Here is a 25,901-nt window from a genome sequence, read left to right as displayed (position 1 = left end):
TGAAAATCAGGAAAAGGGAAGTTTCATGTAAAAGGCATCTTATCACCATTTCAAAATTGTGGTCAAAATATGATGCTCTGCTGTGCACTGAGTATAGTATTTCGACACACCCTCAGATGGGGGTAATGAACAGTTATTAACCCCGGCACACACCATCCCGATGGGAGCTAGCTGGGGCGTACAGCGTGACGCCGTAGCCCCGCTGACCGACGACCCCGACGAGCAGGAAGTCTGCCTGATGGCAGAGCCCGGCAAGGTCGTGGGGGATGATTCCGACTCAGGGGAGGACTCCATTAGCCTTGGTTCTGAGGGGGACGATGCTGTTGAGCCCTTTACCCTCACACCGACTGCGAAGCCGGTGGCTGTGGGGAGCGTGTGCAGCGATGCTTTGAATCTGACTGCCAGCACGGACCTGCATGAAGCCTGTAAGAGGGCAGCTGCAAAGCTGGGAATTGAGACAACCACGTCTCGCTACCCGGTCATGGAGCAATCCTCTCTCCGCCAAGAGCTCCGTCCAGGGAGGGTCAGCGCTGGACTGGATCGACAGGAAAAAGGTTTTTCCCACCTGCCTCCAGTGGAACCCCTACTGGCGTCCCACCTCCACCCCACTCATAAGTCCACCATGACTTTGACAGGCCCCACTCTGCCCTCCAAGGCCAATTGTTTTCAGTCCTCACTGACTGAAAAAGGCTACAAGGCGGTGGCTATGACAGTAAGGGCCCTGAATGCGTCATTGCTCCTGTTAGCCTACCAGGCTGAATTGGAGGATGACAGAACAGCCTCACCCACCACAGTGCTGAGGGAACAGCTGTGTGTGGTGACGGACCTCTGCCTGCGCCTACACAGGTGCGCTGTCGAGGGCTCTGGAAGAGCCAGGGCCCTGACGGTCGCTCAAGAAAGGGCCACATGGCTTAACCAATCCAGTCTCTCTGAGAAGGAGAAGACCCAAAAGGCCTATTTGGCCCAGCGGTCGCCACAAAGCAGAAACGCTGCGAGGAGAAGAAAAGAGAGGGTGAAGCACTATGGCTGTGTCTCCCCAGGAAAGTGCCACCCCCTCCGCCCCTTGCACCCAGGCGGTGGCTTGGCCAGCTTACCGCATCCCAAAACGTCAGCCCCAACCCCAGGTGGCCGACCGAGGTCAGAGTAAGCCGCCAGAATCCAAAGGTGCTTGGGCTAAGAAACACTTTGCAGCCAGTGTGATGCCGGGGGACCAAGCTGCCCACCCTGGCCCTCTGGGTGCCAAGAAAAAGAGACGTGCTACCAGTGAGAGATGGCAGGCCCAGCTGGACTCCTGCCTCCTTCCCACTAAAAATGGCTCTTTGGGCATGGCCCGTGAGAGGATGAACTTGACTACTGCTGGGCTTCCACAAAGTGTCATTGCAACTATTCAGAGAACCAGGGCCTCTTCTACATGTTGTGCGTATGAGGATTGGTATGTAAAAGCTGGAGCGGTAGCCTTATACTTATTCTGACATTAACTTAACTGCCCCTTGGGATCTATCGATGGTGCTCGATGTGCTGCCACCTTTCGAGCCACTGCAACAGATAGAGCTCAAGATACTCTTGCATTAGCCTCCGGCAAACGTGTGAGTAACATCCATGCATTGTCTGTGAATCCGTCATGTCTGCAGTTTGTCATGGGGGATTCCAAGGTTTTACTGAAACCTAACCCCTCCTTTGCGCCCAAGGTTTTTAACCAGGCCTTATCAAACTGCCCTATTGAACTGTCTGCGTTCTATCCTCCTCCTTCCATGCAGGAGCAGGAGCATGAACAGCTTAATGCCTGATGTGGGCATTTCGCAACTATGTGGCTAGAACAGCTGGATTCAGGAAATCAGAGGAGCTGTTCGTGTCATGGGTGACAGCGCATTTGGGAAAGCCACTAACAAAACAGTGTTTGTCACACTGGATCGTGGGGGCTATTGCCATGGCTTATAACAGCAAGAGGGTGTGACCCCCTGTAGGTGTACGTGCCCACTACGTGCTATGTCCTGGGCACACTTTCAGGTTGAAGAAATACGTGCGGCTGCCAGCTGGGCAACGCCTCATACTTTCAACTGATTCTACAAACTGCATGTTACTGTGACTTCATTGTCTCATACAGTTTTGAGCGTCGGTTCAGAACTGAATACACCTGTCTAACTGGCCAGGTGATAACTGACAGTCTTAAAGGTAAGCTTGTCTAGCAATACAGGAGTCTCTATATCCCATAATGAGATACCGAAATGAATGTTGAAAGAGAACTTCAGGTTGAGAAATGAACCCCGGTTCTCTGAAACATGAGTGAGGTATCTCAGGTGATATATTAACTATCTAACTATCTAACTGCTTAACTGTCAGATAAATGCTGGTATTCAGATACCGGCTAAGTCTAGAATTAGCTGTACAAAGATTCCAGCACTGATTCCATCAGTACATCAGTCATGGCATACTCACCAATCTAATGTTCTCTCTCTTCTCTCTCACTTTTCTCTGTTCAACAGAAATACAGACTTTCTGACTCACTTACTTTCTATTTTGCTTCTCCCTCCTTGTTTTATTTAGTTATTTAGTTTACAGTTCTGAAATGTAAGGGAGTGAGCTGCTAGAAAGGCCTAACTCTGCAGGAGTGTTGGGTTTAACTGACGACAACTTAACCTTTTGTCCCTACTGTTGTTTTGGATCCCTGTTAATTTGTGAATGAAAACAGCATTTCTCATTTAGAGCTGAGACATTTTTTTGCTGACAGACTAGATAGAAATTAATCAACTTTTTTGATAACTGATTAATAATTTTAGCCATTTTTTTAAAAGCAAAAAATGTAAAACATTTGTTGGTTTCATCTTCACAAATGGTTTTTGTTGTTCATAAATGATTTTAAATGGCTATAATTATGGACATGTTATTTGGGGTTTTAGGAAATTATAAGGGGTATTTTCACCATTTCCCAACACAGACACATCACGCAATTGAGAAAATATTTGGCAGATATCACTCATGAAAGTTTGTTGCTGCCCTGTTAGTGAGTATGAGATGACTCTAGTACAGCATTGATTCCATAGGTTCAAAAACATGGTGAATTTATCAAAACAACAGTTGAACATGTGTTGAGCTTGTATTAACAGCGAACAGCATCAACAGTAAATGGAGGCTTAAGGGATGCTTTTCATGTAAATTCATTTTATTATACTATTGTATCATTTAAGCCTCAGCAAATATTCTTGAAAAAAGGCTGGTCTCTGATATAAGCCTGATTCTCTCTGACGTTTTAAGTTTTAAGAATGTTTTCAAAGTATCTGAAATTGTTTCTGGTGTTTCCAGGCAATGATGAGAATCAAGTCTTCCTTCTGTGTTCCTTTCATGTAACTTAACAACCCATGAGTTCAACAAACATCAGTTCGTGCAGATAAAACCTGGTGGTTTCTAATGGAGCTGTACCTGTGCTGCCATGTCCACCAGGTTGGGCAGCTTCAACCCTCGTCCTTCTCCATCCTTCAAGAAGTCCAGCAGGCTTCCTGCGGCAGACATAAACAGATGCCTCAATTCATTCCATGTATATATAAAGACACTGCAGATGCATCAGTGAATCAGTAGTGCCCTATTATCCCCGCCCTCTACATGACGTTTTTGTAATTCAGCAATCACAGACCACAAGCAAAGAATCTGACAGCTGAATGCTGCTTTGTAATTTGCCTGTTCATTTCTACGTTATATCATTGACAACAATGACAATTAGAGGATAAATACAGGATTTGGGAGTTAGGGGATCACCACAAATACTTTTGACATTTGTAAAGTTTCACAATGGATGTGCTTTTGAAAACACATTCTCCTTTCCAAAGCCATGGGCTGACCTATATATGGCAGCCTCTGCGTGCAACAGCCACAGTGATGCACATCAGAGTTTCCATTCTTCTGCTCTTTGGTGTTCAGCTGTGCGTCCACAGCTCTTTCTTGTGGGGTTTCTAAATTCCACTGTTCTGGAGGATTGTTTTGAAGGCCTTAATCATCTTCAGTCGCTTTAAAACAAAAGGGTTTTCCACACCAGAACAGTTACTATTATTCTGACTGGAATGGAACAAAGACACTTGAAAACATCTCAGAACAAACTCACTCTGTGCACCATATTTATTCATCTTTTTACCTCACTTCACAATGTGCAATACTTTCTAATATCTCTCCTTCTTTTTTGATATTCTATATTATATTGTTTCTATTTTCTATCATATTTCTCCCTGCCACATAGACCGTACTCTGCCACATAGACTGTACTCTTGACTCCACACATTACCACACCAGGAGCAATAAACACAGATTTCACTGCCTCCCATACAAACACCCACACATGCACACACACATTCCACCCACAAATACCTTCATCCAATCTAACCTAATCTCATATCTAATCTCAATAAAACTCAGAAATGTTTTTGTCTGTATGTTTCTTACTGTCACTGTTTTGTTTTTGTCACGTTATTTCACCAATGAAAAAAAAAAAAATAAATAAAATAGTTCACCTCCTCAAAAATGTAACTGCACTCAGGGGAGATACAACATTGGAAAGACTGGTCAGCATTAACTGCTTGTGCAAAATCACCTGCACACTGTAGACTCAGTCCAACACTGTGAGATTATCCTCCCAACTCAAAGGCAATGGGTCATGACGCTGTGTGGGTTTGGAGGCGGATTTTTGCACCATTTTGTCGCACAAAGCTTTGGGCTTGGGTCAGGTTAGGGTTTTGTTACTTTTAGATATAATAAAGTAAGAAACAGCTCTTTCTCTCTGACTGTGCCACTTGTCTGGTGAGCAAACCCTCAGTAATGGATGACATATAACAGAATTATAGCTTTGGGACCTGAACCAGGTTTGGATCTGAAATTTAGCAGGACCATTTGGGATGATTCAGCTGGGTCTTAAAGGTCCTGATACATGCCGGGTTCAGGTCTGCTTTAGACGTTTTATCATTATATTTTCATCTGACTTTCAACAGTTTTGTTTTCTTTTTGATAAAACAGAGGGACAGTTGATGAAAATGAATAACAGGATGTGCAAAACTCTTTCGCAATAAACTGTATCCATGCCTGTCAGTGAGTATGTGTGCGTATGTTTGTGTTCACTACCTTTGCCCATGTACTCTGTGACGATGTAAATGGGCTCCTCAGACACCACGGCAAACAGCGGCACCAGCTTGTCGTGGCGGAGTTTCTTCATGATCTGAGCCTCCTCCAGGAAGGACTCGGGGGACATGGTGCCAGGCTTCAGAGTCTTCACTGCCACCTTAGTGGTGCCGTTCCACATTCCTGACACACGCACACACATGCTGGCATCAATACGGCGGGAAGATTGATTCATTTTCAAATCACGTCACTTCAGAGCCGGACTTGACGACCCCGTCATCTAACCTGACGAGATGACTGGCGGCTGAGAACTGACTTCTCTCATAAACAGGGGAGAGATGTCTGCCTTTAAATGCAGTGAGGTAAACATGCAACACAGAATGAGATGGAGACCGTATGAGAATCAGCTCGGCTGTAATTCTCATGGACAGAGGTTGTGCTGAAGGATAATTAAATGGGTAAGAGATTTAGAGAGGACCTTGATTTGAAATAGCTTTTAAAAGATCCAGCAGGGCTTTGAGAGTCACAATGCGCCAACACAGGAGCAGATAATCCTTTGTAGGATGATTAACAAAGCAAGCCTGTAAGCCCCTTACTGGTTGCATGCCAGTTACTGTCACACAGCATGGCTGTGCACTGCTTCTAGCTACTGTGTCTGAACATGCATAATAAGATACAGATCACTGTAATCACTCCAATAAAGTAGTACTCCATTCATCTCATTCTGTGACAGTAGTGGTGGCTGGAATATTAGTAGTGACCCAAAGGGAAGGCAGCATTTGGTCTACATGTGTTGGGAGTTTGGGGGTTTTATCTAAGACTATGCTCATAAATCAGAGTTGGCTTCTTTAGTGATGCAGCTGTGCAGACATTTTAAGAGTCTGGGCTGAACGGGTGATGGCCACCTGCTTTTGGGGTGACAGGATGCCAAAAGCTGGGTATGATCTGGGAGAAACCCTAAGAACACTCATGTTCTGCAGCATGGAAGTCAAAAATGTCCAACACAAAAAGTGTTTGCAGATAAATTGCAAAGCCTCTATGTGGGCCATTGTAGTGGTTTGATTTACAGATATAATGTAGAATGTGGTAACTTCACAAGCCAATCACTGTTTACTTCATTTTAAGTCTCTGTTTGGTTGTTTATACACCTTATTCTAGTAGGGTTGGTTTATCCAAAGACACTCAAACATTTATTAATTTGATATTGAACATTTTGGTGTCCCACACTGCAGAGTGTACTCAATTCATTTGTGGAAATGCACAGTAGAAGTTTGTATTTATGGATAGGAATTGGAGGGATAAGATTGTATTTGCCTTCATCTCCAGTTAGCAAAAATGAAAATCTTTTGGTTTATTTCCAGAGTGGTCCAAGGTTTCTTTAGGGGTGGGGGTTTTCTTACCGTAAAACACATCAGCAAAACATCCCGTTCCCAGCTTTACTTCCAACTCAAGTGTGTTTCTGCTGATCTCCCAGGCATCGTGGCACAAGCCCATAGTGCCAGGGATGTAGTTCACACACACGCCCGTTAAATTAAAGCACAAACCATCCGCATTCTCTACAGGGGGAGGGGGAGGCAAGGCACACAGGGTTAACTACTGGGGAAAGGAACATGCAGTGAGGGACATGGAAGGAGGCCATCTTTAGAATGTGACAGCAGAGTCTCCTGACACACTGGTTGTTTTTCCAGACGATTTTAGGAGGGAGGAGTCAGAAACCACAAGTACATCCCTGGCAAAATCCCCAAATTGGGAATTATCAAAATTTCCTGCCCCGTTTTCTCATTTGATCCTCTTCCCTCCTGGGCCAGATTATTTGCTTGTGTTTTGGAGTCATTCTGGAGTCTCTGCTGGCTCAGTGTGGCCCCTTCCATGCAGCCTCTTCTTCCGGAGGCGACTGGATCCATACCCATCCAGACCTCCCCAAACTGCCCGTTCCCAAAACGCTTGATAAGCTGCAGCGACTCCCGCGGGATCTCCCACACGTCTTTGGTTTTGACGGACAGGTCAGCGAGGCGAGGCATCCCTTTGTGGCAGGGAACCACCAAGCGACAACAGAGCCCAGCGGCTCGGTCTGCACACAGGTAATGCGAATGCAAAAATAACAGCATAGAGAGAGGTGCAGAGAGTTAGCAGAGGATTCTGCAGGACAGGCGAAAGCCTTGAAGCAACACAACAACTACTAACAGCAAGGAGCAGACACGTGAAACATGAGAGCTGAAGGTCAGTTCCTTTTTATCCACTTCCTGGATGGAGCATAGGCTGCTTCCAGGTCAGGTAGTAACAAGCCTAATGTACTCTTCTGGAAACCTTACTGATCATCAAACCAACCAGAGAGCTGCACGCTCGCTCACATCCCAGCACATATGAAATGTTAATAGGAATGCATGTAGAGGAACCAGTGAGTTAAGGTGCTGTCCCAGTCCTAACACCTTAAAGGGGAACCTTTAAGGTCCAACCATACTGACTGTCTGAGAGTAAATAATTTACCACTTCGATATAGCTAGATGTAGCTTTGCAGTTATGTTTTAGGGATAGGTAATAGTAAATTGTTAATTGGGACATGGCTCCAACTTGCTGAATTATTACATAGCAGAAGTAGCTCATGCTGCTACACTCTCTGGAGTAGCGACTATGGGTGCTGCTCATAGAATTCTATGCTATGGCTCACTTTGGCTAATGGCATCTTTGACTCAAATACACTTTACGATAATTACAGTAATGCATTTATAGAGATAGCTGTGGCCGTCTGGGAAATGTACATCCACACTCGTGGTCAACCATAAAGATTGAGCACAGGGACGTTCTGCACCATGAGAAACATTTATGACCATCTGTGTTTAGGATACAGAGTGGTGCTCCAGCTGCCTCCACTTCCATCCTCTCTATTGGCTGTGTGTGATTGTCACTTTAGCTGATGACACCATGTTGTCTGTGTCATAAAATTAAACATCACTTCATTTTACTCTGGAGGAAGCGCTCATGTTTTCCCACGACTGGTTAAGCCAGTGAATTGGGGGAGCATTTCCTAGTGACACCCACCCCCCCATCCTAACAGGGACAAAGTGAACCCCATCCTCCCAACTGGCAGTGATAAGACCCCTGGTTGTTTGCATGAGGCAGTAGACGAGACAAAGGCCCACCTCTCACCCGTGGGGGTGTTCTACCTGCAACTCGGCCCATCTAGGCCCCCAGCCTGCTGCCTCAGCTGCTCCATTCTGACATCAATACAGCGCTCTGCCCGTTATCATAAAACCTGGCAACATGTGGAGCGAATTCACACACCAGGTATCAAAACAGTGTTGCCTGGAAAGGTGTGGCAGCTTTAAATGATGATTTTTTTTTCTTTGATCACAGTCATATCCATTACTCTCAGATTCCATTTTAAAGGAGGAATCTGTCAGTGCTTGACCATTGTGTTGTTGCTACAGCCAGAGCACTTCATTCAACTTGCTAAACCAGGTTTCTGTCTGAAAGCGACACATAGACTGCAGCAGTTTTCACCAGGACTGTCTCATGTGGGTGCTATAATCATATATACGTTTAATACACGGAGGCCTATGGAGATGTTGGCAATGATAACATTAAAAACGCTCATGGTTAGTGATAATTATAGCATAATCAAAATAATATCTTAGTATGTGAAGATCATGAGATAGTAACTCAACATTTTGACAGAAGTTTGACTAATTTCAGCTCAGTAGCTGATGATTTTTACTTACAGTGAGAAGTTTTATTTTTTATCATGTATAATTTTCCATCTATTTTTGGGATAGGGTTTCAACAGAAGCACATTCAGTGAAAAGTCATGAAGTCAGCAAACTGACTGGCTGCTTTATTTCTTATGAATTCAACTTTTTATATGTAAGAGGAAGAATGGGCTTCTTGTTCTTTCACATGTTACACACTCTCGCTTTAAATGCGATCCGCATTCATTTTTTCTGTCTAGCTGATTCTCAAAGCCACAAGTGTCGTTTCTTTCTCATCCCTGCAGTTGCATCTCAGGAATACTTTCATTATATGAAGCCAGGTATGCTCTTAGGCTCTTTAAAGACATGAAAAATAGAGGAAAGCAGAGAGCGATAAAAGCACAAGCCCTGAAAAGAGTCAAGGTTATTTGCCTGCTTCGTACGTCATCTAGAGTGGTGATAAAACACAGAGGGACAGTTAATGTGCCATGACACAAACACATATGGAAGATCCATGGTGTTGATTTTAGAGCTTAAACATCGATAAGTCAATGTGCCAATTAGAGCGTGACAGGAAAAACATCCTTTTCTCAGAGAGCAGGAGACAGAGATGGGAGTGATATACAGACTCAGATATACATAATCGGAACACCTAGAGATAGTGTAAGAGAAACAAATGAGAACAAACTTTGGAAAGAGATGGAGAGAAAGACACAGAATGCACGAGCACGAGTGAGGACAATAACCACTGTCTGACCCTGTACATGTGATTATGAGATATGTGTGGAAGCGGTACAGATGCAGCAGTTGTGTCCTGACAGCGCACTGCCAGGAGGAACAAGCTCGACGCACACATCTGGATGAGCTCACGGTGACGCAAATGGTAACACTGACACACTAACTCCTTGTCTCCCTTTCCTCCAGAGGACTACTAACAAAGTGCCTCTCCACTCCAACGACGACATCGTGTTCACTGCTCGGTAGTGCTGCATTAAAAATACACGTGGCTCTAAATAAATACATAAAGATGTGAGGGAACAAATGAAACTAATTTGGCACACAGTAGCTTTCCATTTCTTTCTATTCGTGCCACCTCATATTCCTGGATGTGAAAATGTGCTGGCAGACCAGATGCTATTATAGGGAAACAGTGTCTGCTTAATGCATTCTGGATCAATTGGAGGAAATGGACACCGGACAGACAAGAGGACTTTGTGCAAATGAGGCCACAGCGTCAATGCTCCGTCTCCATCATAACAAATCTCTCTATGGCAACATCTGTCTAGTTCCCTTTTTAATCTGAAATATGTCCTAAAGGGAGGTGGAATATGTTCCAAAATTAACTGGAACAAAATCTAATTAACCAGATCAAGTTCAAAAATGAATCAGAGTGCATGGCAAAACTAACATCAACGAGCAATGTTAGTTTTTTAAAATGCATTAAAAAGGTTCTATACCTGAGTAGTGCTGAACCAGCTGCTGCAGTGTGTCAAACTGAGCCCTCGTGGTGATGTAGTAACCACCACTGTCCAGCTTGCGGATCTTATAATGCTTGACATGGTCACCTTTCACATCGTCCCAGTCCCGTATGGACAAGGAGAAGGCACCTGTGGAACACGCAGTTCAGAATTTCAGAAAGTTATGAGCTAAATGAGGAACTAACAATCTGACCAAGCATTCAGTGCTGGAAAACTGGCAGCACGTTTTCTTTGACTAGAAAACGTGCTGCTATGAAAACAATTTTGGTTGTCACTCAAAAAGTATTGAGGTTCCACACTCAGCTGGAGTTCACTGAAGCCACAGAAGAAATATGAAAGCACAGGAAAAATTCCATAGGTTGTACTTGTGATTACATTCTTGGGCTGATGTGAAATAGTTTTCCCAGGACAAGTGAATCTGTGCGCGCGCTCACACACACACACACACACACACACACACACACTCACACACGCTCTAAGACAGGCAGGCTGATAATAAGAGTGTGTCTATGGTTTTACCCTTTGTGGTTTCGCTCTCTCGGATGAGATAGGTTCCTCGAGGGTTGCCAGTGGACAGCAGCTGCCTCTCTGCATCCTTCCGGCCCAGTTTACCAAAATACCAGCTGCAATTACAGGACACAATAACGTAAACAGCAGATTTAGAAGTAATAAATGAACACATTAATAAAGCTTTTGTCAACAGTGAGGTAAAAGTGATACTTTTACACCTCTTAAAAACCTAACTTTTCAAAATGGTTCTCACATGGACTGAAATGTGAGCTGTGTGATGCAGCACACAGACAAAACCGCACACAGGATGCGGAAGATTAAAATAACTTTATTCCCTCATTCTTTTTCATTCATCGTATGAGTGCATACATTTTTAGCAGGAAAAAGTATGCACTCAATGAACTGTAAAATTAAAAAAATAAAAAAACCACCAGCTTGGATATATTACCACCCACAGTCTGGCTGGCATTTCAAATTCTAAATCCATCTCTTTATAGTGTCACATAAATGTCATTTTATCAGTCCAGTAGAAATGTCCGCCCTGCAGGGAAAATAGTGACTGTAGGATGATGGCGACTTTTTCTCCTGAATTTGGTTCCTCAGAAGGTTAAGTCTGCTGCTGTCAGTCTGCAGCCTCACGTCCACTACTGTCGAACGCCTTCAGAGCACATTCTAGATGAAAGTCACTAGTCCTGGACCAGTGCACTGTGGGTCTCTGAGGAGCATTCACACACAGGCTACTTACTCCTCGGCCTGGATGGAGTCCACTGGGGCCACGTAATTACTGGGAATATAGCCGCTGCCGCCGGTTGTGAATGAGCGAGCATCCCACCAGTCCCCTTCACTGACAGAGAGAGAGGATGGGGAGAGAGGGGAGGAGAGGAAACATCAGAGTGCAGCTTTAGTTTGTCTTGCTCCCTTATACTGCCCATGTGGAAAAGTAAGTCTGTAATGAGCCGAGCAGAAAACAACATGTGGCAGTAGAGAGGCAGTCTGAGGTTTGTTTAGCTGTGCAACCACAATACAAATGTATGAACACATGGTAAAAGTCAAAATAATGTAAAATAATGCTACGCTTTTATTCACCCATTCATTACTTTTTCAGATCATTTTCAATGCATACTTTAACACATACTAACCCTAACAAAAAAGACATATTATATACAGTAGTCCCTCGCTGTTTTGCGGATTTTTTTAGTGCAATTTTGCATGCTTTTTTTTACAGTGTATGAACGCGCATTGTGTTCTGCGTCCTGATTGGCTAAGGGACTGTAGACCAATGTCAATCAATCTCCTCCGTGCCGTGTCTCTGTACAGTACAGAATACGTTCGGCTTGCCAAATTTACAGAAATGTTCAATCGCTAGCAGTGTGACTTTGAAGTGCTGCCTGTTTGCAAGACAAACAAACAAGTCAAACAAGAGATAAATGTGAGAAAATGTTAATGTCTGTCTGAGAAAAGTGTCTAAACTGTATGGTGAGGGGTTTTACAGCCTTAAAATATATAGAATAATTGTAAAAAATAAAGCTGACTACTTCACGGATTTCGCCTATTGCGGGTTATTTTTAGAACGTAACCCCCGCAATAAACGAGGGACCACTGTACACCTTTTCCTGCATGGGTTAAACAAACAAGGTACATCATGTGAAACAGCCAGAGGTGTAGGTAGAAGCTAGCTGTTTCCCTCTGCCTCCAGTCCTTATTCGAAGCTAGGCTAACCACATCCTGACTGCAGCTCCACCACACAGGCCTGAGATTTCAATCAACCTCCTCTCACATGTTTCAATAGTTGGAGTATAATTGTATAGTGCTGAGGACTGATTTAAAATATTCAAAGAGGCTTGTTGTTCCTTCTGCTGAGTTAGGCTAACCATGTCCTGACACCAGCTCAGTATTTTATGAGATTGATGTCACTTGTGGAAAGAAAACATATACAAGTATTTCACAAGACGTTAAATATGCTTTTAAGATGAATACAGCTTAATTCCACATTCCTGGCACTGTCTGTAAAGCATCTGCACTCAATTGCTGATATGTGACAGTAGTGACACATGAACTGAAGTTTAGCTGCTTTGAAAAATGTGTCTGCTAAATGTTTAGAAAGTGAAAAAAAGGCCGAGGAGAAGAGGAAGGATGAGGCGCTGCTTAAAGACCTCTCAGCCTGGATGCCAGCACAGCCATTAGTGTCTTCCTCTGAGATCCTCTGCACATCTATTCCTCATTAACCATCGGCACTCTTTGGATCCATCCATCCCTCACTGCGCCTCAAAACTCTTTCATCTGTCCATCCCTCACTCTACTCATCTTCCTCCCAACCTAACATTGCTCGTATTTCATCTTTTCTTCCTTTCGTATTCCTGCTTTCTGACGCACTTTGAGTTCAGAAGTCAATCACACCTCCTCTTTCCTCATATCTTTCCATTTTTAAAGCAGAGGTTGAGTTTATGTGGCCGTATTACTTTGAGGAGCTTGGAAGGATTGAGTTGCATCACAAACATTTACATGAGAAATTCCAAACTTTAAAAAGAGTGGAGATGAAGACAGGGCAGTAATGTGGCACTACGAGTGCTATGAGTCCCCACATTGGAGAGTTTCGTGGCTGACATTTTTGTAAAATCCTATATGGGGTCTCTGTCCAGCCTATAGGAGAAATCAGTCACAGCCTCATTCCTCATTTGGTGTTTATTTTACTCCTGCCAATAACTGCTCAAATTCAAAAGGGGTCTAACGCCAACTAGAGATATCTCCAGCATAGCCAGAAAGTGTCTTAGTAAGGTCCGTGTTGGTCCATCAGCAGCCTCCAGTATTGTTTCCTACAACCCTACTGGAGGGATGAATACTGATCATTGTGCAGCTGCATTTTTATCTTTAGTCAGTTTTTTCTTTTAATCTGTCACCCATCTGCAGTCTAAGAGCTTCAACAGGTTCAACAAACCTTCAGCAGGTTTTGGTGTTTGTACCTTGGAATCAGTGCCAGTGTTTCCCTGCTGGGCTGCAATTTGTACCAGTGTTGAACAATCACACAAGTAGGACTCTACTGTAGAAACAGATCCATTTGTACAGCCACAGAAGCCCTTAGTAGACCATGATGCACTGCAGCGTCCTAGTCTACTAACACTTCTGATGTCTGTGACTGGAGCAGCCACTGCCATATATAAGGCCAATTTGATGCACTTCCATGGTCTTTGTACAGTGGGAGTCTGACTTATGCTTCAATGGTTTCCTTCATTTCTCAGACTCCCACTATATATATATATATATAAAAATATATGAGTATATATATAGAAACTGACTTATGCTTCAATGGTTTTCATTTCTCAGAGAGATTCCCACAAAAAAAAAATAAAATAAAAAATAAAATAAAAAAAATAAAATATATATATATATATATGTATGGAGCCACACTGTTGCACTGGGTGACGTGTTCGCTTATTTCCATTTTTCAGTATTTGCTTCTGTACGGAAAATTGAACTATATATCTGTGAGGTGTTTTTAAAAGATTTATAATTTCAGGAGCTGGGCTTGGAGTCAGGAAGCTCTATTCATGGGACAAGTAGAAAAATGCAGATAACAAATAGTATTCTATAAAGTAGAAGTGGATAAGACAGTGGACAAGCTCAGAGTTTTGTTACTAACATCCATTCATTTTTTAATCACACTCCTACAGAGCCTCACTCTCCTCTCATTTATCTGTGCATTTTCCTTCCTCTCTTCCTTCCTTTTGCATTCTTTCTTCATTCCACCACTCTTCTTCACACACATCAATAGGTGGCTGCCTTAAGGGATGGCTAGCAGTAGCGTTTCACCATCATAACCAGTGCTTCCACATGGATGCACAGCTACACATGTATATTTCCTTCCCCCAACCCCCTGCTTTGACAATGTCTGTCTGACACACTGTACCACCCGGCGCTTGTTTCTATCACATCCCTGACTCACCAGGAGGGAACGGCTTCTGGTGTGTGAGAAGGATGCTAATGGCAGAGAAAGAGACAGAGAGAGAAGGGAGTGGAGGAAGGGGGAGGAGAGGAGAGGCGTTGCTGGTCCTTCATGTATGCTGAATAAAGCCATGATGGGGGGATCGCCTGGGAATGACATCCCCGGCAGAAACAGACCTGCTTCCCCTTTGTTCATGGAAGATCCCTCAGGGGGAAGGGAGGGGAGAGACGGGAGAGAGCTGAGGGAGGGGGGGAGTTAGGGAGGAGAGATGGAATCACAACAATCTGCCTTCTCAGAGAGAAAAGTATGCGCGAGCGAGAGGACGTGTTTGTGTGGTGTAAGATGTGTCGTGTGTGTGTTTGTGTGTAGCGGGAGAGACATAAACAGACGGGGTGGGGGGGGCCCAGTCTGTCCCGCTGCCTCTTTTGTCTCCAGAAACAAAACCCCTTAAACCAACTCTGCTCTGCCGCAAAAAGACAGAAAAACAACAGGAGTAAACAAAGAACCTCCCTCCTGTCTCCAAATGGATTCAAATCCTCTCGCCCTGTGGTGATGACTGATGAGAGAACACTCACACAGAGGCCTGCTGACTGAGAGGAGTCATACAGTAAGGGCAGCCGGCACAGCGCCGCACTGGGTTTATTCATAGCCTGCAGTGGAATCAGAACAATGCTAATTTCATTTACTAACAGTGTAGACGTGTAGCATTCTGTAAAAACAGGAGCTATTTCCTGATTATGTCTGATGAAGCCTCACAATAACACACTCGCAGAGGGTTATGAAAAGCCTACGCTGAATGCAGTGGCTTATAAACATTCAGGGATGGAGGCCCATTTCCTGGAGGATGCCATCACAGAACAAAAAGGGACAACAGTGCCTTCTGTCACTTGAGGCGGTGCTGCTGGGATCTCCGGTGGTGCACGTGAGCCTCGCCTGCTCGGGCATCTGTCAGTCACTTCCTGCCAACTCTGACAGGCCGGGGCAGACGAGGGCTTTAGGCTTTTACCACGTTTGTCCAACAGGGGTCAGTGTGGCTGGCTGGATGGAGCCCAGTCCATATTGGAGGCTGGCTGAAGTAGTAAGGCGTGGGCAGACAGAGGGAGGTGGAGAGGAGGGAGGAGGGGGAAGGCGTGAGGATGCAGCTCTGTCTGGTAACCTGCTGAGGAGGAGGAGAGAGAGGAGGAAGAGGAGGGAGTCTGGGCTCTAACGACGGTGTCTTCCTGCTCTGGTGGGGGGGCCCAGCCGGGACGGAGGAGCGTGGCGGAATGTGCAAGACACTGGCTGGGACAGGATGCTGACTGGGTGTGGTGAGGAGGAAGAGTGATCTTGCAGGGCCAAAGGCTGAGGTGATAATGTTTCATGCCATGTAAGACATCGCCTGATGAATTATGTAAAAACTTAACTGTACATGGCTGCTTAAACATTTTATATTTCAGACACTGTATCTTTGAATGAAAGCATAGTTTGTGCTTATTTAGAAGAAAACAGCAATAATACAACTACTGCATTAGAAACTAAACTTAGGCCTTACACATAGTTATTCAGAACCTATGGTAATAACAGGGGTGCAGCATAATACTGGGTCATTCAGGTGCACAGAAATGAGAGAGCTAGCAGTGTAGTGACACAGTGATGCAAACAGGCAATCAGCTTAATTATGAAACAATGGAGTCACAGTAAACCCGCTGACCCACTGCAGTGCACCGAGCAGTCTAATTACAGTGAAATCTAAAGGAGATGAAGGTCAGAGCACAGCTCCAGCAGTCTCCCCACCTCCTCAGATGTCACTGCACCACTGCAGAAACCCAAACAAACAGTCCAGCAGGCCGGGACACAGCCTCATGTAGACTGAGAGAAAATGAAAACCATCCGCATGCTGAGGCCAGGATGGTTTAAGAGCTGGCAGACGATCATGCCCCTCTTTCTATCCACGCACACACACACACACACACACACACACACACACAGGTCGTCTGCAGTTCTGCTGACTGGAAGAAAGAGTAGCCAGCATCACTGTGGGTGTAACAGGGCACTTCCTGTCTAAGCTGAGAGGGAAGGAGTGTGGTGTTCCTTGAGGGAACACCACATTCATCACTGCTGGCTGGAGACCCTGCTCCACCCTGCGTAAACCTTACATAAACTGCTCATTGTCATTTTGAATGTTCGAGCCACCACTTTCACCTCATCTGACATGCGCTGCACCCTTTAATACTGTACCAGATATAAAGCTGCTGCCAATGCTGGCACTGAACCGAAGCCTTTTTTGTGTGTAAAATAATTGTGTTGTCAAGGTTGATGCTGCCAGGTTGTAACGGCTGAACATGACTTCCATAAAGCGAACTAAGGCAGATTTATTTTGGGCTCTAGCTTGCTCCAGATTATAGACCAAAACACTTCTTTTCCATGTATGAGCTACTGAAATTCGATGCCCTGTGTGCTCCACTCCCAGCAGCACCGTTCCTTTTAAGACGGTGATAAAATGGGAAACTTAAGTTCCTCCAAGTGCAGGCAGTCTGATAAGTAGCAGTAGCGACTTACGTGCTGTTGATAATCTGGAACTTTTCTCCTTTCCTGAAGCTGAGGTCGTCTTCTGTCCGTGCCTCGTAGTCATAAAGTGCCACAAAGAGTGTGACTCCTGCGGGGGGGGGGATAAAAACAGTGTCAGCATTCAAAAGATTAGCAAGGGAAAAAGAAGGTCAGAATTCTAATTAAATGATGATGCACTGAAGCTGCAGCACACTCAGTAAACAGGGACCAGTCTCTGGTTTGATGTCAGTCACGCTGAATTTGATCAGACTTTTACAGGTGAGAAGTGATGATCAACTTGAATGGAAGCAAAAGGGCTTTGCCAATGATGAATACTGTGATGTTTAACTGGTAATGTTTCTGCATTCTGCACACGTCCTGTCGGAGCCCAGGCTGAAATATCTTGACAACTATTGGATGCATTACAATAACATTTTGTGCAACCATTCATGGTCCCCAGAGGGTATATCATAATGACTTTGATGATCCCCTGACATTCTATGTCAGATCTTTCCAATGAAATATTTCACAATCTACTTGATACATTGGCACATAACTTGGTACAGGTATTGATGGTTCGCAGAGGATCATTCCTAATGACTTTGGTGACTTTGTGACTTAACTTAAAGCACTGTTGTCCCTATTCGTATGTAAATCCTCACAGAGATTGTTATTTTTATTTCATTTTCTACTGCTCTTTCTCCCAGTACTTTTTTTATATTTTCTATATTTCATTCTATATATTCATTGTGGCTTAAACCGGGACCTGAGAACGTAATTTCGTACCTTCCCATGTGTAAATGTGTGTTGGTATGACAAATAAAGTTCCTTGAATCCTTGAAGAGTGTAGGTCTGCTTAAGTTGTACATATGCTTTACATTAAGTGGCTGTTGGTTCCTCTGACAGCACATAGAGTTCCTCACAGTTCTGTTTGACAACATTTATGGCTTTTCAAAACAGACAGTCCAACAATTACACCTACTTCATTCAGTGTATGGCCAAGTTTGTGAAGGTGTTGTAGGAGGAAGAATTTTTATTTCTCTCTCAAGCTCTATATTGTCATTCTTCACAGAACTATTCACCTTTGCTTTTTGCTTGCAGCCATGAACTGCCCAGTGACAGTAGCTGGGATCTGAGCTGCCTCAATCCAGTCTGACTCCCATCAGACAGGCTAAAAGCTCTCTAGATAAAGACCAGTGGCATGAAAAACCTTTTCAGCCTTTCAAGCTTTATCTCACCAACAACTCTACTGATGGACAAGAATGGTGGCTGAACCAGAGCAGAATATGTTTGAAAAAAGGTATTCAAGAGTGCCTTTACATACTTTTCACTTCCTATATCTCAATGTAACTCCAGAGTTTTGGACAATTTCCATTAAACTCATATCCTCCCCTCAAGCCGTTGGCCTCTCTGGTCATACTACAGCAGGAGAGTTGTTCTGGAAAGTTTGTAATCTACCAGTGCAAAGTGTGAAAAACCCATGAAGAGGGGGCCAGCTCAAACTGTGAGTGTAGTGGGTGTGAGGTGTCTGAGGTAATTATATGTTTAGCCCTCCTGTGTACAGCGCTGTCAAATATATTGCAAAGTTGTTTTTGTGACTTGCCAATCAACTTCCCTGCCATGGAGAGCTTGTTTTTGCTCTTTCCACTCAAGTTGCCGTACCATGCTGCTATGTTAAATGGTGAAAGGCTTTCAACCTGGCTTCTGTATGCCATTTGGTATACAGTATGTGTTGGGTGATGACAAAGCTCCCCAGCTTCCTGATTAAAAGCTGATCAATGATTGTTCCCAAGTATTTAAAATGTTCTACTTCTTCTCCAGCCTGGTTATTAAGTATGACAGGGAGTATGTTACTGGTTCCACTGGGTCTTCCAGCGGCAGTTTCCTTCCAGCAGTCCTGAAGTACAGTGACCTGGCTGTAGTAAGCCTCCTAATGTATAGCACTGGGGTAGAGGAGAAGGCAAACGAGAGCCACGTCATCCACATATTCCAACAGCTTGACATTACTGCTGTAAACAGTCATTTCATTCGTGTAAATGGATAACAGCAGCAGTGACAGCACATAGCCTTGTGGTAAGACTCTGTTAGCTCTGAAGGCAGTCAGGTAGAAAGCTGCTCATCCAGACCGCTATTCATGTTCATTTTAAAAAAGTAAAAGAAAAGAAAACAAGAAAAGGATTTTGGCTGATGTAGGCGTCTAGCTATTTGATCCATTACAGGTGGAGTGAGTACAACTGGTCTAAAATCTTGCAAAATGTTTCCCCACAGGTCTTACTGTAGATTTTAGGCACAGGGCGTATTTGAATTCAGCTGTAACGGCCAAAATGTCATCTGAAAACATGTATTGACTTTGCATTTTCTGCATTTTTAGAAGAATTCATGACATTTTTCTGTGGTTTTCTGGAACAGTAGCCAATAGAAAAAGTGAAAGTTAAAGCACTTGAAAGGGACTGACTTACTACTAACTATTAATAATTAATTAGATTAATAATATGATGTTCTTCAAAGACAAATGTGTAACCACTGGTTAAAAGAAACTACAGCATGGAGTTGTGGGAATAGCACCAGGTTACTTTATCAGTAGAAGAGCACTGCACCATGGCTGTGGATCTGGTTAAACGCTCTGGAAGCAAGTCAGTAGATCTTGAGTCAATATTATTTTGTCAAACATCCAAAATGTCCAGGAAAACTGTGTGCTCAGATAGTTTAGGTAAACCTTTTATCGGTAGCCTTGTTTTCACTTCCAAAGCCGTTTGACTGATCTGTGAGTCTGTTTCCAGTCTGACTGCTCTGACTGACTGTCTCTTATCATTAGACTTCATTTCAGCGATGTTGCAGCATTACAAGATCTCAGCAATTCATTTACCAACAGGAATGATGGCAAAATTCTGAGAGTAAGGTTAGGTTAGGTTAGGTTAGTCTCATAGCAGAGGACGTGTGCTCAGGTTTAGGGTGAGAGCAGCCTTTAAGCCGTCTCATGCCTCTGAGTGTTTGACAAATGAAAGTTCAAAGGACGCTTCTTCGAGATTCACTTCAACTCTGTTTAGCACATTTATTCAAGTAATTGCACTGCAGACACTCTCATCAGGCCGAGACTGTTTTCTGGGAAACAGTGTAGATATGAAGAGTTTATGTGAAGCGCTAGCTGATGGGACTGCAGATAAAGAGGACCTGCTGCTATTCATGTGACAGCGAACAGAGAGGAGAGCTGTTGAAAAGAGAGGGTCTGGTTTAAACACCGTGGCTTTCTAACCTTCAGAACATGATGCTGCACAGTTGTGGTTTTGCACCGTCCAAATGCTCCACGAGGTCATCAGACGTGGGTGCTAGGTATAAACTGGTTAATTGATTCATCTCAGAGATTTGTGCTCCGATCCTACTCAATTAGTTACGTAAGGTCATGGGACAAGCTGTGAATTTCCATTTGGGGAAATGACATCAGCAAAAGATCAGCTAATCAATAAGATGTCTGATGCCAACTGCAATTTGGGTTCCTCTGCAGTGTAACTGAGGGGGGTGATTGTGGCTATTGGGCAAACAAGCAAGGCAGCTGTGTTGTAGCAGAGGTTGAGAGGGAGGGGCGGCTTATGTCCAAATTTCTGCACCAGGAGAAAATTAAAAAGCTAAACCCCTCTCTGCTCCTCTGCCACTGTGTGGATTTGGATTATACAGCGCAGAAAATAATCCACACTTTGAGGCAGAGTACTCCTGCTAAGTTGAGTGGAAATGCTGAGTTCCTCTGCAGAGCGGCCTGGGCTCAGGCAAACATAAAGGATATCCTGAGTAGGAATATTTCCTACCCAAACAATGAGCCTGGTGCACAAAGCCCTGTACAAATGCTAGCCGGACGTTCCTGACTGGGCCGGGCTGGGGTCGGCAGTGGAGATGTCGCAGAGGCTGTAAGGTGAAAACTGTCAGGGTTTTGGGATGTCGTAGGATGACTTTAACTGCACAAAGAATCCTGGAGAGTTTGTGCTTGTGCACACGGAGGTGTACGTGTGTGGGCGGCTGTGAGCGATCACTGGGCGCATAAGATGCCATAGCTGTGTGGGAATGAAACTTTCACACTCCAGTATGTGTTGCAGATACTTGCCCTCCTCTGACAAACAATAAAGACACATCACTTTAAAAACCATCCTTCAAACTAATTATTTCCTCTTCCTCAGTTCTTTGCAAAATACCATTTGTCTCTCCTAGCTTGGACTATCTCTTGCAGCACCCGCTCCTACACAGACATCAAATGGCTTGAACACTCACAAACACGTACTTTTGATAATTTGGAAATTTTGGTGACCCAGGAACTGTTCTACATCACTTCTGTAGTATTTTTCTTTTTTTTTAGCTTTTATTAAATCAGGATGATTTCACTGGAATGCTTGCTTCATCAGTCACACACGTTCACACCTGTAAGCTGGCCAGTACAATCATTCCTGCCCAATTACTTGTGTGTGACTTACTCACTTACTTATGGTTTCAGTGCTGTATACAACTGTGTGCGACACCATGAGCACCAACACCAGATAGTATGCTCTGCTATCAACAGTCCAGGAGAATTCATGGAAAAGACCTCCTGTGTTGACACTGACAGAGGACTGAAGCTGCTGCTCTGTAAACCTGCTGCTACACAGCATGTGCAGACATTGTGTAAGGACACGTGATCAGTGACATCGCCATGATGTGTTTCCTCTGAAGACTAAAGATCTCAGATCTTGAGATAACATTACCTTGTGTGTTGCACTCTTCTTGTATTCTGATCCTTAAATGTGCAACTGACTAGATCACAGCTGTCCATGGCACAACATGAGAACAAAGCTCATTCTCTTTCTTTTAGAGTTCCCTGAACTCTCCAACACTGCTTCTCCTGCCTGATCTTGGCAGGAGGACAGCATGGACGACTGTCCACACAAGAAAAACCAGCATCTGTCATTTCAGCACATGGCCAAAAATCACACGTTTACAAGTGACAAAAGCCCTCTAGCAGTTGTAGTGCTGAGGGTTCTTTTCCGTCAGGGGTGCAGGGAGAAACAGCGTGACACTATTCCAGAGCAACAAAGTCTGCATAGGGACAAGGTCAGGGAGGATGGGAGGGTCAGCTAAGCAGAGGACAGAAGACCGCGGCTCCTTTCCTGTTTCTTACTGATGGTCAAAACTGGTCCACGGTCACTGCCTGTCCCTGACCTGGCTGTTATTACCACAAGCAATGGGGAGATATGACAGTATGTAAATGAAGGTGTGTTCTAGCATGAGCTCCTGCATCCAGCGGCCTGGCAAGGTCACGTGATTTGGGCAGACAAGGAGGAGGAGAGTGACACTGTAAACACAGAGGAGGAGGAGGAGGAGGAAACCCACTGACATCAGTCACCCTGGTTTACATGAATTATATCTGGTCTTAAATCCATTGAGAAAAAAATGACTGATTCTGATGTGACTGCAGGGGTCATAAAGAGTCATACAAAGAGACAGCATAAAAAATACAATTTAACTGATAAATTTGCTGTTAAATATGAACTTATTTTGCAAAATATATGAATGATTGGATTAAAACAGGAATGATGTGCTGAGGGCACAATCTCATTATTATTATTATTCATTAAAAACAGCCTTGATTTTATACACCTCATTATCATTCATCACGACTCTGCTATTTATCATTCAAGTTTGCGCTGGGTTGAACAGTCCAGTGTCTACCTTTTTGGTCTGCTACAGTACACACCTCTGCTCTGTAAAGCACTTGTCCTGTGCTCTCCATAGAACAAAAACATGAGGAACCATTTCATATTTTTTGGTGCCATGATGGGGGCATCCTGGTTTGGAATACTGTTAGGTATCCGTCTCTGTAGATAGAGACCTCACTGTGATAAAGTACTGTGAATAAAGCAGGAACCTCAGCGATGAATTGCAGGCCTAGCAGAAGGTCCCACTGGTCTGCACAGCAGGCTTCTACGGACCCTGAACAACTATCCACATTAGTTTTTCCTGCTCAAGTCTCCGTCTTATTGAACTCAAAAGCATGAAGCACTCTTTGCCTGCCTTTAGCTTTTTGAACGAGCTAGACAGCTAATTAGCTGCTGCACATTAAACAGCATGTAAAATGTACGTGCAAACGTTGCCGGGGTACATGCTGGTGTTAAATACTTTCTTTTTATGTTTTATATATATATATAAAACACACACACACACATATATATATATATATATATATATATATATATATATAAAAATATAAAACACACACACACACACACACACACACACACATATACATACATACATACATACATACATACATATATATATACACATACACACACACACACACACACACACACACACACACACACACACACATATATATATATATGTCTATTTGGCCAGAATGTGCAAACAGGACAACATTTAGATTGTCAGCGGTCTCTCTGATCATGACTGTTCCAAACTATATTCGAACATCTCACGTCCCTTACCTGTCCCACCACGAGTCCTCAGGGTTCCTGTATGAGAGGAAGTGCTGACCCCTCCAAAGACGGTCATCCCCTGTCCGACGGGAGCGTGGAAGTTGTTGTAGTTGGGGATGGCAGTGGCCCCGAAGCTTGGATAATGCTGCGGCGTGGGGTCGGCTCCATAGCGGTAGCCCGCTCCCTGCGAAATGCTGGTGTCTCTGTCGTCTGTGAGTTTGGTTGCTTCCTTATCCTTGCATTGCACACAGCCCATTATCTATAATCTGTGACATATAAAGAAAGGGACATGAGGTTGGTTTAGATGAAAGTGGTACACTTGGGTAATATATCACAGAAGGAAGATAAAAACCTGAAGAGATTTATAAAAGGTAGCAGGTTGAGACACCTTTGGATCGTAATTATTAAATGAAGACAACTGTTACATCAACAAGAAGAAATCAGATGTGATAATGGGCAGGAGAAATATGAACACAAACAGGCTAAAAGAGTTTTAATGCAGGCAATGAATACAACTTATGCACTTTAAGCTTGACTGGTGGATCAATAAGATGAAACATGCTGCCTGGAAGAAGGACGAGCCCACAGAAAAGAGCTGTGCTGCAGGGCGCACCAGACTGAAGTGAATTCAGCACTCTGTTCAAGGCTGTCTCTAAACACTGCTCTCTCTACCCATGACATCCTTCCACTGATTAGCACTCTGCTCTCGGAGCCAGGGACCTTTTTTATAGCCTGACACACAGCTTGATCTCTGGATGACTCACATAAACAATGTGTCTCTTTCTTGGTCAGAAGAAATAGTGACTCCTATCCCACTGATGTCAGGGTGGCTGCTACAGAGAGGGGGAGATGTGGAGGCACGGTGCTGTGCTGTCAGGATCCCCCTCTTGAACTGGATTTTTAAACCTGGGATAACTATTTATTTGGTCATTTCTTACATATTCTGGCATTGAAAGGACTAGCAGGTACAACTCATTTTGCCTTGGTTGGCAGCCATGAAATGGGCTGCAATGGCTGCAACCGTGTTTCAAAGTGTCTGACAACATTATTGAAATGATCCCCAGAGAGACAGAGCAGTAAGATCCTTTTTGTTTCACCACAAACAGTCGTGTTGGATCCTAACTAACACCAAAGTCACACAATGACACAAACAAACTGACCAATGGAACATGAAAAAATGGACCACAGGTATAGAAATACTGAAATGAGCCTGTAGTGGAGAGTTGTGGGAGGACAGACTGTTGGCATTTGGACACTTGGCTTCATCATGGAGCAGAACAATCAGCCTTCACCTGTCTTCCACATGTTGGACACTATCAAAGCATTCAGCTCTATTCTTTACTGTGTAGTCTAATAATAAATCATCTCCCATAATCCTCTTCACATACAACCTTCTACTGCATTCCAGAGTTGTGCTTCCAACCTTCTATTTTAGAAATCGGCCATTACAAATACAGTTACAGCGACACACACTATGAGTGGAGCATCGAGGGTCATTGTGAAACCAAAATTTGAGAATTCTGTCTCACTGACATTTGGAGTAAAAATCCTCTGTGACTTGCTTCAGAATTCGTTTTGAGCAGCCTGTAACGAACAACAAATTGCTGATGTCACCAACATTAATTCATTTAACCCTGTATCGGGCAAGGGGAGCATATTTGGTGGGAGTTCAAAATGCCGCTCCTCGCCTCACCATGAGGTAGTAGAACTACCAGATTTCTCCAAGCCAATCAGCGACAATCAGGCTACCTGACAGACCAGCAAGAAAACATATATGGTAACTTCACTGACCTTGATTTTCACCATAACATTTACAGTTTTTGTCTTGTAATGACCACCAGTAAGTTGAAATTTTGAATTTCAAAGTATTTCAATGAGTGCCCTATAAAGGGTTAAAGGTTGCTGCAGAGATCTAGTGTTGCCCTACCTTAATGTTGGGGGAGTAACAAGAGACGGATTTAGAAAAATGGCAAGATCAAACCATCAGAAGTTGGGATATCCCGACGTTTAGTCATCCAAGTTCCAAAAACACACATTTCCTAGGTTTTTCCCTGCCCCATAAATGCCTGCATATTCATCATTCATTGTCCATAGTCTTTAATGGAGTTTGTTCACCATGAGATCATTACGTGATTATCATTACTAAGCACACTCTATCCACTGAGAAGAGACTGTGAGATGCCACTGAAAACTCAGGAAGAGGCTAGTA

General features: G+C 43.9%; 1 protein-coding gene across 1 annotated transcript in view; it reads right to left on the bottom strand.

The window, feature by feature from the left end:
• Window positions 1-25,901, bottom strand: part of fynb (FYN proto-oncogene, Src family tyrosine kinase b) — a 64,101-nt gene that overhangs the window by 4,130 nt on the left and 34,070 nt on the right. Inside the window, exons 3-10 of the mRNA XM_070848768.1 lie at window positions 23,702-23,958; window positions 17,250-17,346; window positions 11,517-11,615; window positions 10,781-10,884; window positions 10,241-10,390; window positions 7,004-7,168; window positions 5,101-5,280; window positions 3,418-3,494 (exon numbers count right to left, since the gene is read on the bottom strand). Of these exons, the coding sequence (XP_070704869.1) occupies window positions 3,418-3,494; window positions 5,101-5,280; window positions 7,004-7,168; window positions 10,241-10,390; window positions 10,781-10,884; window positions 11,517-11,615; window positions 17,250-17,346; window positions 23,702-23,948 (1,119 nt within the window). The 5' untranslated portion in view covers window positions 23,949-23,958. The remainder of the gene's footprint in view (window positions 1-3,417; window positions 3,495-5,100; window positions 5,281-7,003; window positions 7,169-10,240; window positions 10,391-10,780; window positions 10,885-11,516; window positions 11,616-17,249; window positions 17,347-23,701; window positions 23,959-25,901) is intronic.

Source organism: Pempheris klunzingeri, chromosome 18, assembly GCF_042242105.1.
Source record: "Pempheris klunzingeri isolate RE-2024b chromosome 18, fPemKlu1.hap1, whole genome shotgun sequence".
Lineage (NCBI taxonomy): Eukaryota > Metazoa > Chordata > Actinopteri > Acropomatiformes > Pempheridae > Pempheris > Pempheris klunzingeri.
The sequence above is the reverse complement of the archived record's forward strand: the minus strand, read 5'-3'. Positions and strand labels throughout refer to the sequence as shown.